The 15,624-nt window shown below is 41.3% G+C and overlaps 1 protein-coding gene across 1 annotated transcript in view; it reads right to left on the reverse strand.

The window, feature by feature from the left end:
- Window positions 1-15,624, reverse strand: part of ADCY1 (adenylate cyclase 1) — a 227,861-nt gene that overhangs the window by 21,732 nt on the left and 190,505 nt on the right. Inside the window, exons 11-14 of the mRNA XM_084620103.1 lie at window positions 10,834-10,918; window positions 7,224-7,313; window positions 3,975-4,231; window positions 3,067-3,193 (exon numbers count right to left, since the gene is read on the reverse strand). Of these exons, the coding sequence (XP_084476229.1) occupies window positions 3,067-3,193; window positions 3,975-4,231; window positions 7,224-7,313; window positions 10,834-10,918 (559 nt within the window). The remainder of the gene's footprint in view (window positions 1-3,066; window positions 3,194-3,974; window positions 4,232-7,223; window positions 7,314-10,833; window positions 10,919-15,624) is intronic.

Here is a 15,624-nt window from a genome sequence, read left to right on the forward strand (position 1 = left end):
TAACTGTCAGGTGTGCTGCCTGTGGAATGTACATGATATAATAGAGCTAGGTTGTGGTCTATTAGTAAACAAAGAAAAACTAGGACCAAATCCTTAGCACCTGTCACTCCCATCAAAGTCAGTTAGAGCTGTGGGTACTCTACATCTTTCAGGATTTCGGCCAGACTTGTATTGCTGGATTTTCCATGTAGTATAAACCCCTATACATATTAATCAGTGGTAGATAGCCATCTTATAAGGTGACATATACAATCTCTGCCATACGCTGTATCATCTCTCAGAGTAGCAGCTGGGTTAGTCTGTATCCACAAAAAGAACAGGAGTACTTGTGGCACCTGAGAGACTAACACATCTATTTGAGCATAAGCTTTCGTGGGCTACAGCCCACTTCATCGGATGCATAGAATGGAACATATAGTAAGAAGATATATATTAGCCTCTTACTCCACCTTTTCATGTTCTCTGTATGTATATATATTCCATTCTATGCATCCGATGAAGTGGGCTGTAGCCCACGAAAGCTTATGCTCAAATAGATGTGTTAGTCTCTAAGGTGCCACAAGTACTCCTGTTCTTTTTGCTGTATCATCTGTTAACTCTATAAAGTATTAGGGGCAATGATGAAAATCAGGCCAAGATATTACAGAGATGGGCACTGTAGAAACGTCGAAGACACATACACTATCCAAACAAATAAGTAATAAACACTCTGTTTGAGTTCTGACCTAATATTATTCTGAATATTTAAAATCTATCCAGAATGCTAACAGCAAATATCTAAATTTTAAACCAGATTTCAGATAGTAGAAAGATTATAAGTAACTAATTGATTCATCTTTATATGCTTATTAACAGTAGTACTGCTCTCTGGATGCCTCTGTGACGTTTAAAACATGATTTTATTAGGACTAGATTGCCATGCAGCACGGGGTAGGCAGGATGTGGTTTATAAATCATTGGGCAGTCAGTTTGAGCAGCATTAATTATTGGTACAAATGTAAATAAACAAAACATTGAGCAAAAAGAAAATCCTTCACACTGCGGTGTCACAAATGGGGCTTCTCATGTGGGTAAGGTCCTATAGGATCAGCCTGATGGCGAGCTTGGAGAGAGCTAAGCAACGTGAAAGACAGTGTAAAGTATATTTTGCGTGTAGTGAATCTCCACTGGTGTAGAGTTTTGTCATTACACCCCACTTCATTTGTCATTGTTTGTGATTTCTTTGCCACTTTGAATGTAATAGGAGGCTACAGAATACACCACTTTGCAAAACACTTAGAAGATATCCAAATAAAAGTTTGAGGCACTACAGCCAGCGGAGTCAGCACCACCTCTGGGAGCAATGAGTCCCCATAGTGGCTCTGAGGCTGCTTGCCCAAGCTCAGGGGGTGATTCTAGAAGAATGGGGACCTGGCCAGGGTGCTGCTATCCCCAGCAAAGTTCAGCTTCTGGAATGGTCCCTGTGGACCTTGGGCTTCTGGGGATATGCCCCCAACATCAGGGAAGCACATGAAACTCCCGTTTCTTTCATACATTTGAGTTTGTAAAATTATAAAAGTAAGGCCTTTTAAGTTTTAACGATCACATTCCTTAGGGATGCACAATTCTCTTCTCCAAGTAGGGCATGAAAAACTGAGCTTTGTGCAGAGTTTTTAGCAGGGTTTTGAAGGATGGAATTCACCTCTGATTCTCAGGCAAGTTTTAGAGCTGCAAAGCATCCCCTCCACAGTTGCTACTCCACCTCCTGGCTGGAATACTGACTAGTGCTGTACAAAGCATTAAAGCCAGTGGATCAACATAGTTATGGATCAGAAGGTTCCTCCCACAAACCACCACTATGCACCAACCTCTATGGGGCAAACTGATACCCAGTTATTCCAGTTATATGCAGCTCATGTCCCATATGTTACAATTTTGTCCATACACATAAAACCAAATACTGTAATAATTTATACCTGGTGCAATCCCATTGCCACTGCATTCAATGGGGTATAGGTCAGCACAGAATTTGGTCGCCAGGATATATAGGAACATGGCAATTCTCATTCTGGATCAGACCCAATGTCCACCTAGTCCAGTATTCTCTCTCTGACAATAGTCATCACCAGATGCTTCAGAGGAAGGTGCAAGAACCCTGCAGTAAGCAGATGTGCGATATTCTGCTCCCACATCAGGGCTCATCCTGACCTTGTATAGAGATTGGCTTAGACACAAGGTTTAATATCCCTTTCAATTTTTTTTTGAAAAATTGTGGAAATTATAGGAATATTCTGGATATTTCTGTTTTCTATGTAAATGTTGAAACACTTTGAATCTTGCCAAGTTCTTGGTCTCAACAACTTCCTGTGGCAATAAATTCTGCAGTTTAATTAAACATTGTGTGAAAAAGTGTTTCCTTTTATTAGTTTTGAATTTGCCACTTTTTATTGCAGAAAGACCAAGTAGTACTTGTGGCACCTAAGAGACTAACAAATTTATTTGAGCATAAGCTTTCGTGGACTAAAGCTTCTGAAACCTACCACTTTTTATTGGTTTCAGAGTAACAGCCGTGTTAGTCTGTATTCGCAAAAAGAAAAGGAGTACTTGTGGCACCTTAGAGACTTACCAATTTATTTGAGCATAAGCTTTCATGAGCTACAGCTCACTTTATTGTAACTGAATGCCGCTCTGCCCCCGCCCCATTGTGTCATGAGACAAGGTGAGCAGAAGCTTTTGATCTACTTCTCTATGACAATTCTATAATGCTGTTTAGTTGATTACATTCCTTAATATGAAATTCGCAATATAGATAAAGTTACTCTAATTTTGATGTATTATTGTAAGACATTAATGCCCACAAGATTCAGTTCTTGGAGGAAAAATGTTGTGCAGTTGCATGTGGAAAGAGAATAAGGGACTCCTTTGCTGGTGAGCCACAACAAATATGGAGTTTTGTTTTGCCTAGTCAATGCATGACATATTAATTGTTTTGTTTTGCCTAGTCAATGCGTGACATATTAATAGACAGCATACAAAACAATTAGACATTTTGTGTGTGTGTTTTGGAAAGAAAAATAAGTGCCTTGCCTGCACAGCCCACAGGTAGTCCAGACGTAACTTCAAGTCCACCTGCCTGGAATGAAGCGCCAAAGCACAAGAAAACAGCAAAATGGCTAATATAGGTTCATAGCCACGCATATAAAAGGAGCCACCCCTTTAAAAAAAAAAAAGAAAGAAAGCATAAGTTAATAGACCTTTTAAAGGAAAAACCTTGATCTAAATTCTCAAAAGTGACGAGTGATTTGGGGTGCCACACTTGAAACACACTGAAAGGGTATGATTGTCAAAGTGCTGAGTGTTTATCTTCTGAAAATCAGTATCCTTTAAATTTAGGCACATAGAAATGGAGGCACCCAAAGCCACTAGCCCCTTCTCAAAATGCAGGCTCTCATGCAGATACTGTCAGTGCACAGGCTGACACTGCTGTAAGTATGATCCCTGCACCATGCCCCAAAACAAAGTGTGCCCAATTTCTTCAGGGTCTTACCGAACAAGAGCATAAATGTAGATAACATGCATCATATAGTAATATGCACCATGTACATGTGTGTAGCTTTGTTTAACATTATTTTAGCATTTCAGTTACACATAAGGGCTTCATTCACTGCTCTGTTAACACCATTTTTAAACCAGTGAGCGTGACTCCAATGAAATCAACTCTGTTACACCAATGTAAAACTGGAGTAACACAATGCGGAATCAGGCCATAGCTGTTAGTTCACAAAAGCAAATGTCCCACTCATGAGTATTACCACAATAGCCAGATCCTGCAAGGTACTGGGAATTGAGCATCTTTTAGGAGATGCTGAGAGCCCTCAGTATCTGGTCCGAATACAGCACTGCAGTGTTTTAGGACAACAGTAGTAAAACGGAGTTGGCAATGTTTTGGACTATCCATAATGCTACTACTTTCCTTAACTTTACAGTGTACTTACCCTACTGCTTTTCTGTATCCGCTGAGTTCCAGAACAACTATGTACAAAATAGTAACAAAAAGCAGGAGGATCATTTTTGGCAAGGAAGAGACACGTAGAAATATTGCCAAGGTAAGAGTCCCCACAACGCAGGAAAGGAAAGCATAATGGGCCGTATCACATGGAAGTTCATTCATTGTTTTATTCATTCCACCGGGAGAAATGATAACAATGGAACTGCTGGAATTTGTACTCCATACCCAAGGCATGCAGCCAACCTGGGGAAAACAGCAGGGTTTAAAATGAAACACTTTCATCAGAAGTTCAGTAGCTCTTGGGCCTGGTTACAGCCCTCCTTCCTCAATCAGATTCTCAAGCCAGAAACAAACCTCATATTTCCCAACTCCTAGCCTTACCTCTTAACAACAAGACTATTCTTCCTCTCCTAGCACCTTTCCACCTCTACTTGAGGCAGGAATCACGCTCCCAGTCCACTAGATGGCAGCGAACGTGGAAAATTAGAGTTTGAACATAGTTTAAAAAAACCCTCTCCCTTTTCAGTGCTCAAGTAACAAAAGGACACAAGAAAATATCTATTTATTAAGATTTTAAAGTATTTTAAAATATAAAGTGGCGATCTTTGCTAGAATAGTTCTCACACACATCAGAAGAAGAAGCATGTTGATTATACACACACTTACTAAACTCTAACAATTAAAAAAAAAATCAAGTCACAGACGTAAAAGGATATTTAAATCTCTGATGGAAGAGAAGAGGTATATAATTATTCTCTTTCATCTAGAGAGCTAAACATGAATTATGTCAATAACCATAACAGATTCAAATAAGACAGATATGGATAAGCAGGAAATGCAGCGATCCACAGATAATTAAGGACAGGGATCCTATATCCCTTTTTTCTCTAGTCTAACCACCATTAGTTTGGCACTCATCCTCCAGCTGGGAGGAAGGTTGATCAAATTCTTCCAAAGCTGATGTCAGTGACACATCCCAGTTCCAACAGCCTGGAAAGTGAGGAATCTCAAGTACATGATCTAGTCCCAATCACATTTTTGTGATTATAATCACACATCAGCTTTTATCTTACACCATTGGAGAGGCCTGGAGTTAACATTAAATGGGAGAGTGTGGTGGTAATGTGGGTTCAGGAGGACATCAGTGTTACTAGGCACCTACAGAAAGCTCTACCTGTACTCTCCTTCTATTCTGAAACCTATTATAGTCTTCTAAAAAAATATTAACCACCGATAATGAAATTTTATAGTGTGCCATAAAATCAGTGACTGTCTGAAAGGTGACGGAGCAGTACATTTTATAGGCAGTTACAATCATTTCAGAAGATGAGACTATGAGATAAATACTTCATAGCTAATATTGTGATACAAAATCAGAAAGAGGGAAACAAAAAATTAATTGAACACAATTTTGTTCAACAGCTTAATTAAAAATGTCACCTGCACTACAAAGCAACCAACATTTTGAAACTTAGGAACGTACAAGAGCTTTGTAAATGATACGCAACTCATCCAGGGAAACACCATCTGCTCTGTAACTACCTAGGGTGAAACCTCAGCATCTATCTGATCGTGAACAATTCTAGAGGGTGTTTTGCAGGAACTTATTCTACTGACTAAACAGGACCCCATAACATTTGAAAGGTTACAAGTTATTGCTACACTAAAGTATAAAGCTACAGATGTGAGATGCAGCATGGTGTAGTGAAAGAAACAGAGGATTGGGAACATCAGGAACTCTTGAGTTTTAGCCCCCACTCTTCTATTTACTTTCTTTGTGGCCCTGGACATCATAATTTCTGTATCTCACTTTCCTCATGTGCAAAACAGGGGTAATATTTATTTTGCAGGGGACGGAGAAGTGAGCCTTTTATTAAATACATTGAAGATTTAAGGTGGTGAGTAACAGCTGCTTCAGAAATGCTTACAGATACATACAAATACAAGTAGATATTCTTATATCAGGATGGGATTAAATTCCTGGCGGCACTTCTTGGAAAAAGCACTGTAATTTCTGCGAGAAAGTCTGTGTCACTTGCAATTGTTATTCTACTTTAGGGAGTAGCCAAATAGCAGGATGTGAAAGTAGTGATTTAGGTAATTCAAATACCTAATTTTCCTGTAGATATCTAAATACCTCTTGGGGAGGGAGGATGCCTGTGAGGAGTCGAATCTTTTTTTTAAGCCATAAAAGGTATCCATAATACTTGGCACTATATGTCTTTAAATGCTTTATAAAGAGTAGGTAATCAACCCTCACAACACTTCTGTGAAGTGGACAGGTAGTTATTACTATGTCAATTTCAGAGGTTAGGAAACTGAGCCACAGAGAAGTCATGTGACTTGCCCAAGGTCAGACATCAATTCAATGGAGGAGCCAGGAACAGAATTTACAAATACAGAGCTTCTAGCCTCTGCTGCACCACTCTGCTTCTCTAGCTTGGCTTTTAGTTCCAGATGCCATATTGTGACACACCACATTTAACTGACAGCATCAACCATCTTGTAATATATTCGAAGCCTAATTATGTTAATGGCAAGACTCTCTTTGGCTTCAGTGGGATCTGGATCAGGCCCAGTGTTATTTCTCTTGTTTTTTATATATATTTGTGTCCACATTTTCAAACCTGGGATCCTAAATCCCCATTTGAGCACTTAATAAAAGTGGCCTGATTTTCAGAAGTGCTGAACACCTATAACTCTATACCAGAGCAATTACACAGGCCTAAGAGATAGATGGAGTTTATGACTAAGATATTTATATACCTCCTTTCATTATATAATACTGTCGTGATTTCAAGATCTGATCTCTCATGATCTATCAGGTATAGAAATAAACGTGTTATTCCATTTGAAAGTGTGGATTCCCTGACAAGTCACAAGATATCAGATGTTCATTTGGTCCCTGGTCCAATACTGAACATTTCAACCATAATTCTTCTGTAAAGTATATGACATATGCAGAACATATAATGGTGTGGTTTGATATGAAGATTTATTGTGGCACTAATTTGGAATAAACTGTATAGCTTACTAGTGGCTTCCACTACTCATAATGAAGATAGCCTTTAAATTACACCACATTGCTATATATACTTTATTAATATATTTACATATTTTGTGCATGAGAGGGAAAGAAAATGGGATGAAGTGGGGGACTAAATGCGATCTATAACAGATTGTTCTTAAACTTAATGTTAAACTTTATATACTTGGCTTATAGTTGTATACTCACCACGCACCCTTGAGCCACAGAGTAAATTAAGATCACAATAAAAATACACAAAATGGTTCGAATTTGTATTGTCAGGCACCCTGGAAAACACTGAAGGAGAAAAAAAGATTGTAAAATAAGGATATTTTAAATCCAAATAATGTAAAAAATGGGTATGTTATTGTTTACAAGGATAGGATGTCAAATAAAATAGGGAATAGGTATGTGAGTTCTGCCTGTGTTGTAAATTACAAAATGATAATCACAAAATAAGAAATGTGGACGAATATTTTAAGGACAGTCGTATTTTCTGTAACAAAAAGGAAACAGATTTGTAAGTTATTTCTCCCTATAATTAAAATTGGCTTTCATTTTATTTTTAATAGGATTTCTGTTCACAATAAATACAACAAATCAGAATGCTCAAATTAGCATTCTATTCTGTACATGTGAAGAAATGAAAACAAACAAACATTATAATTGTATGGTTTGGAAACTATCAGTTGCAGACAGCAACCCAAGAGTCCAGACCATACATACTGCACAGAATTTTGTAGTGATATTTCAGTAACAGTGAATGCCAGTTGAGTTTTAATTAGTAGAGCCCATATTTAAAAAAGTAATCTGATTTGTCAGACTAGGAAAAGCAGTATGGAGCAAAGATGGTTAATGAAGGCAGAGTCTTGAGTATTCCTCTCTCATCATTCATGTTCATCTGAGTATCTGAGCACTAGCCCTCAATATAAATGAAGTTCTGGGGTAGAAGGTGGGAAAGAGAGGATAACAGTTTGCCTGGAATGTGAACTCATGCTGGGTTAAGTTATACTGATTTACTTTGGTCCCATGGGGAGCTGCTTGCTTCCTTATCCCCTTGGCTTGCAAATGAGTGGAACATTTACTATAGCTAGGGGCTTGCTCCTGCACCATTCAAGTCAACATTTTCCCACCTAATAACTTGAATGGGAGCAGGACCAAGACCCAGAAGACAAAAGGGTTTCAGTGGGGGAAAATCAGTGTGCTTCTAAGAGAAGGAAAGTGCTTAGCCCCATCTGGGCTTGATTTGGCTTAGGCCAGTGACGATGAGGGAGAACCAATTTTTGTATGCCTGTTAGTAAACGTATGTAAGCCATGCTTGCTTGGTGTGGCACTCTGTCCACCTCTAGTGGTGGCTAGGCCATCTAAGATTAATGAGCCTGCTACAGCTTTGGCTAAGAGAAGTGCATCTTTTGGCTCAGACAATAGAGGGCCATCTATTAAAGATTCAGATGTCCCATGTTTGATCCGAGCTGCTGCTGATTCACGCACAGGTTACAAGTACTGGCCTGTGCTGGGAATTGAATTGGGTAGATTCTGAAGCTGGGGATTCTTCCCCCTCTAATGGTGACTAGGCCAACTGGAGATTAATGAGTCTTCCCAATTCAACTGGCTTCCACATGGTAGCCTCCTAACTGCATGAGGAACAGAGAAAATACCATATACACCTCACTGCAGAGTACTACAAAGGGGCTTCTGTAGGAACAGGTATCATGCACTGGAGCTCCTGCTCTCCCTTTCACATGTTGAGACATGGACTCACTGGGTTTATGTCACCCCTATGCATGGCAGTGACAGAATGTATGGCTGGTGATTGCAGGTGATCTGTACTCATTTGTATTGCAAAAAACAGGAATACCAATTCTGTGGCTAATTAATTACACCAATAGAGCAAAACAAATCTCAGTGTGTATTATGTGATCTTGAAATACACCCTGGCTTCGATGTGGACCAAGGGATAAAACCCACATGGATGTAACAAGAGAAACCATTATTTGTAATATCAATAGTAGATTGCTATAAACAACATGTTTAAAACAGAATGGGATAAACTGATCCCTAGTGAGTGCAATAAAGTTACGCCAGGAATCAATTTGATTATCTGTCAATATCATTAAAATACGATGGAACATCTGGGATATAACACAGTATAACACAGTATCTTCACACATTGTCCACTATGAGAACCAAGTCTTGAAAATCTACTGTGTCACGATAAGGGGAAAGGGTCAGCATTGTGAAAATACTACAAAGTGCAGCAGGGGACAGAATTCATAGCTGGGAACAAAGTCCAATATGGTGACATGATTACACAGGTGATATGATTCTGTACCTAACACAACAAAGGATAACTATAATCCCATCGTATCACAGGAAACATTTTTTCATTGTATAGTGAATGATGCAGTTTGCAGTGGAAGTAATTCAAGGATAATTTCCTTGTTCTTCACAAAAGCAATAACAGCAATAATGAAATGCAGAATATTCTGTTAGTACAGTGATAACGCTGCATAATTAAAATGACAAACAAGTAACAAAAGGTTCCAACCGCAATCTTGCCACATTGTATGTCTTGTACATTTTATGGTTTACATATGGTATGAAGCATAATTAAATAAGCAACAAATTTAACTAGAAAAACCAAGTCTAAGTAATGCATGTAAGACATGGTCAAGTTAAAAGTTGCACTTAAACTTTTACATTTCTTGCCTTTTTCTTATGATTTTAATATTGCAACCACTATATTAACATAGGTTTTTGCATGTCATTGCCTTTATTGACATTTACTTTCAGGACCACTGTCTAGTAATTAATTAATTAATCATTCCCGGATTCCCTAACAAGGTTGGTAAATAACTGTATTATTATTTTTTCCATTTTATATGTGAGAAACTGAGGCACAGTGAAGTTGAGTGACTTGTCCAATGTCATACAGCAAGAGAGTGTGCCAGAGCCTGGATTAGAATACAGGAGTTCCTGGCTCCCAGTCCCACACTCCACAAACAAGGCTAAGCTGCTTCTCTAGACAATTGCTGATGTTATATACGGAATTGTCTATTTCTCTGTTTTCAGATATAGGATTCAATCCAGTGAAGTGATAAACACCCTTATGGGGCTGTCATTGACTTTAACAACAGCAGGAGCATACCTTAAGTTTACATTAGCCTCAAAATTAGCCTTAATAATGGGAACGATTTCCTACAAACTGCATAAGTATGAACTACTGTACCTTTTCAAAACAAAAGAGACTAACAAAATTACTCCCAAATGATTGTATATGTTTGTAGATTTATTTTTTACCAGATACTCTGCTAATTAAACTATTTATGTTTCCAAGAAAACAATTCCTCTCCTCTAACCAAAGGGCATTTTTCTTCATTTAAAACAATTGTGTACTAATCAGCAGAGCTGATTAATTGTGTGGGTATTTTCTCCTGCTCTTTTTCTGAGAATACCAAATGAAGACTAATCCACTGAGGACTTCTTTCACCACAAAAATTAGTCTCTGCAGATCCCTACTCTGATTTTCTCCTTCGACAGTGTGCAGAATGTCCTTCTGCTTTATTACCATTTTGAAAATCTGCTCAAAAACATGTCTAGCAGAGGGAAAGAAATATCTTTAAAGTTAGCCAGCCCCAGATTTGTTGGTTCTGTTTGGAGTTTCTAATTCATTGCTTTGCTACAAATTAGGCAGGTTAGAAAATTACACAGATTACATCATGATATGAAGTGCACATAGGTGTTACCAGGTTCCAAATAACTACCACCAAATAAAACTCTTGAAGGAAGAGGTATCACGAAGACTCAAATCACTTACTTGTACTCGTGTGACATGTAGATACATAATACAAGCCACTAGGAAGCATATGCAGAACACCAGGAGGACAAGGACTAGGGTACTCCTAGAAGAAAAAAATATAGAAGTAAAGCAATGCAACTAAACAGTATATCTGAGCTAGCTGGATTGGTGTTTTCCTAAGGCCATTTGGCGGATCAGAGCAATGCATGTGGGATTTTTCCCCCAATGTAAAACTGACAGACACAGAGGGAGTTTTCACTTTTTTTTTAAACCTTCTTCCTATTGTGCTGCCTGAAATTCTTTAGTGAAATTCTCAAGAATGACAATTCAGTAACTTTTTAAATATAGTATCTATCAGGAACCTAGTAAGGGGATCACACAATCTCAGAGCCTCAGCTGTATTATGTCTCAGGGGTTTATATTATTTTTAATTGCAGGTTAATACAGGATATCCTGCACTACGTCCCTTATAAATAGTTTCTCCCAATTACTTAGCCTTCAGTGCTTGGCTAGGGGTCGGCAACGTGTGCATAAATGTACAAGGTAAACATTTTGAGGTCCATGGGGGCAGCTCCTCACAAGCGGCTCCCCGTCCCTGCAGTTGCTGGCAGAGGCGCAGCCATGCAGCTCTGCATGCTGCCTCCGTCCTCCCTCCTTCCCCGGCTGCTGACTCCGCGGCTCCCAGCCCATTGGCCAGAAACTCTGGCCAATGGGAGCTATGGGGGGAGGGCACCTGCAGACGGCGGCAGCGTGCCTGCAGAGCTCCCTGGCTGTGCCTCCACCAGCAACAGCAGGGACGGGGAGCCGCTTGTGGGGAGCTGCACGAGGTGAGCCTCCCCGCAAGTGGCTCCTCATCCATTTTGTTGCTGTCGGAGGCACAGCCATGCGGCTCTGCACGCTGCCTCTGTCACCCCTCCCCAAGCGCTGACTCCGCGGCTCCCCACCCATTGGCTGGGAACCACAGCCAATGGGAGCTGTGGGGGCGGCGCCTGTGGACGGGGCAGCACGCAGGAGCCGCAGTGTGGGACATGCTGCTGCTTCCAGGAGCTGCTAAAGGTAAGCGCTGCACGAAGCCTGCACCACCCCATGCTCCACAACCCTGCCCTGATCCCCCTCCCACCCTCCAAACCCCTTAGTCCCAGCCCAGAGCACCCTCCTATACCCCAAATCCCTCATCCCCAGCCCCACACCAGAGCCTGCAACCCCAACCCCCTGCCTCACCCCAGAGTCCCCCCCTGAACCCTGAACCCATTTCTGGCCCTATCCCAGAACCTGTATCCCCAGCCCAGAGCCCGTACTCCCTCCCACATCCCTACCCCCTGCCTTACCCCAGAGCCCCCTCCTGCCCCCTTGCCAATGTCTGTCACTAAGTCCGATAATTTTGTCAAGTGTCCATCGTGCAACATGGTGGTGTTGACCCCTGGGCTTGGCTGATATATAATGGTTATCACAGTTCCTCTCTCTTTAATTCTTTGTGAGAGAAAGAAGAGTTATAAAGATTAGAGGTTTGTCCACTCGATCACTTATTGAATCAGATCTTAGCTGCTCCATTTCAGCTACTCCATGCAAAGCAACCAGAAACTTAACAGATCTCAACCCTGAGAATTCCCCATGCATAGGGGAAAAATTGGGTACTGCACAGTTACTACAGTAACTCCTGTATCAAATTCCCTCTCAGCCCCCAAAGCAGGATATGAGGCTAGGAGAAAGGGGATATGGCCAGGCATTCCTACACCCTGAGGATCCTTGTCTGCTGGACTAGTCGCTTGGGTATGTGGCTAGCCAGGCATAAATTACAGCATACATGCAGGTGTGCTAATTTATACATGGGCCAGGCTGGCCCTCGGTAAGCTCCAGGATTGAGGGAGCATATAAGTGGCTTAACCTTTTTATAGGCCATTGTGTCTATGTCTGTGCTCTTTACTGACACCACCAAAAGTGCTTGCTCTTATAGGGTTTTAAAATCCAATAGTGGAAGAAAAGAGTGACTGCTTTACAGTGGAATTTTTCCAAGTCACTATATGATCCCAATAAATATCCCTGATTTAACATTTAGAGAAGTTTTGCAGTACTACTGAGACTTTTTTTAAAACTGTGTGAGACTCTAGTTGGGGGTATCTTCTTTAGGACAGGAATTACTGTTTGCTATGTGATTGTACAGAGCCTTGGACAATGGGGCCGTTGTGACAGATATTGCCTTTTCCTGCAACTTATCTTTGGAGGTCAGAGATTGTAAGTATTTCCATGGACGGGGGAAACCACCGCTCTCCAGAAACTAAGAAGTGGGCAGGGAGGGGATTAGACAAATTTACTCAAGCTGTAACAGCTTCCAAGAGGTACCACTACCAGGCGAGGCTCACATTCACTGGATTTTCTAGAGACCTACACAGGAAGAAAGGACTTTTGGATAAATAGCCCAAGTTTACACTGACTCAGGACCTGCTTTCTGATTCAACAAATGGACAGAACCTTCTGTCCAAGGGAGGCCCCAAATCATTGCTGGGAAGTGTTGGAAGGACTTGACATATTCATGGGGTATTCTTGTTCTGAGGAAAACATGTTCTAAACTTGTAAGCACAGAAAAAAAAAACAGTGGGGGGGAGTTTAAAAGAACTGTTCACCTGCGAGAGCCCATGCTGGAGTTGGGATGATCTCTGGTAACCTTATTAGCATGCATGTATGTTCTTTTATTACTTGTAATATGTTTTCTCTGTAATGCTTTTACCCTAAGAATAAATGTGCTTGTTTAGAAAGCGCTGTGTGGTAACTGAACTATGGGTAATTATGCTGGTTAGAGCCTCGGAGGAGAAGGCAAAACAGGCCTGCTGAAGCATTCTGACATGCTCGGGAATTCACAGCGTAGGCAGGGAACTGTGCAACCTGGAAACACTCCAGTCAGGAGGAACAGAGAGACACACATCTTCATCCAAAACAGATGATGGCTGATGAGCCAGGAGCCTAAGAGTGGGTGCCCTTGCTGGACCACAGAAGGAGAACACAGCTACAGTTGCCCTGAATTGTGACATCCATGACCTGGCTGGCCTGTAGGTGCTACCACAATATAAATATTAATAATACTAGTAGAATGCAGGTGCTATCATGCTTTTAAGGTGCTGACTTGTGTATGGTACAGCCTCATACCACCTTAGCTGGGAGGGGCGCATCTGCTGCATCACCCCAGAAGGGGGTGAAGCATACAGTCTCCTCCATAGTTGGCTAGCATAGGAAGACAGGATCATGGCCTAACCTTCCCCCACCACTTGGTCTTTGCAGTCCTTTAGATCAGTTGATCACAAGGACTGTGAAAGTGACAGAGCCTTGTGATGGTCTGTATCCTTATGTTTACATTTTCCATAAGACTATGATAAATTTGGTATGAAGTATGCCTTGTGAGGTATCATTTGAAAACTCATAATCTGCTGAACATTACTGTCCTGGTAAAATGTGTATGGCAACACAGTATGTAAAGTTATTCAATTCTACTGTATAAGACATGTTCAAAGTTTAGAAAAGCAGGCACAAAACAATTCCTTAGGGACAAAAGGCAAACTAACACCTCCGCTGGGTGTTAACCAAAATCAAATGGACTAACACCAGGTTAAGCGGCCATTCTTTGGCAGGAAAAAGGGTGTGAGTGATAAATGTACGTGTTGGCAAAGGAACAGCTGGAAGTTCCTGTCCCACACACTTGCTGTTGGCTGAAGCCCAGCTGAAGATGATTCTCAAAGAAGAGAAATGCTACAAGAAAGGAGAACAAACTCCTCAGATTACCTCTGTCCCTTCATCTCTACTCAAGGCATCGGCAATGCTTGAAAGAAAAAAGAAGCATCACTAGACTGGGGAGTGATCCTGGCTGAAAGATTCAGCCAGTAAAACTGCTAGACCATGTGGTGACAGAGATCTGTTGCTTTGAATCATAGAATCATAGAATATCAGGGTTGGAAGGGACCCCTGAAGGTCATCTAGTCCAACCCCCTGCTCGAAGCAGGACCAATTCCCAGTTAAATCATCCCAGCCAGGGCTTTGTCAAGCCTGACCTTAAAAACCTCTAAGGAAGGAGATTCTACCACCTCCCTAGGTAACGCATTCCAGTGTTTCACCATCCTCTTAGTGAAAAAGTTTTTCCTAATATCCAATCTAAACCTCCCCCACTGCAACTTGAGACCATTACTCCTCGTTCTGTCATCTGCTACCATTGAGAACAGTCTAGAGCCATCCTCTTTGGAACCCCCTTTCAGGTAGTTGAAAGCAGCTATCAAATCCCCCCTCATTCTTCTCTTCTGCAGGCTAAACAATCCCAGCTCCCTCAGCCTCTCCTCATAAGTCATGTGTTCTAGACCCCTAATCATTTTTGTTGCCCTTCGCTGGACTCTCTCCAATTTATCCACATCCTTCTTGTAGTGTGGGGCCCAAAACTGGACACAGTACTCCAGATGAGGCCTCACCAATGTCGAATAGAGGGGAACGATCACGTCCCTCGATCTGCTCGCTATGCCCCTACTTATACATCCCAAAATGCCATTGGCCTTCTTGGCAACAAGGGCACACTGCTGACTCATATCCAGCTTCTCGTCCACTGTCACCCCTAGGTCCTTTTCCGCAGAACTGCTGCCTAGCCATTCGGTCCCTAGTCTGTAGCGGTGCATTGGATTCTTCCATCCTAAGTGCAGGACCCTGCACTTATCCTTCTTGAACCTCATCAGATTTCTTTTGGCCCAATCCTCCAATTTGTCTAGGTCCTTCTGTATCCTATCCCTCCCTTCCAGCGTATCTACCACTCCTCCCAGTTTAGTATCATCCGCAAATTTG

This window comes from Lepidochelys olivacea, assembly GCF_965140295.1.
Source record: "Lepidochelys olivacea isolate rLepOli2 genome assembly, chromosome: 2".
Taxonomy (NCBI): domain Eukaryota; kingdom Metazoa; phylum Chordata; order Testudines; family Cheloniidae; genus Lepidochelys; species Lepidochelys olivacea.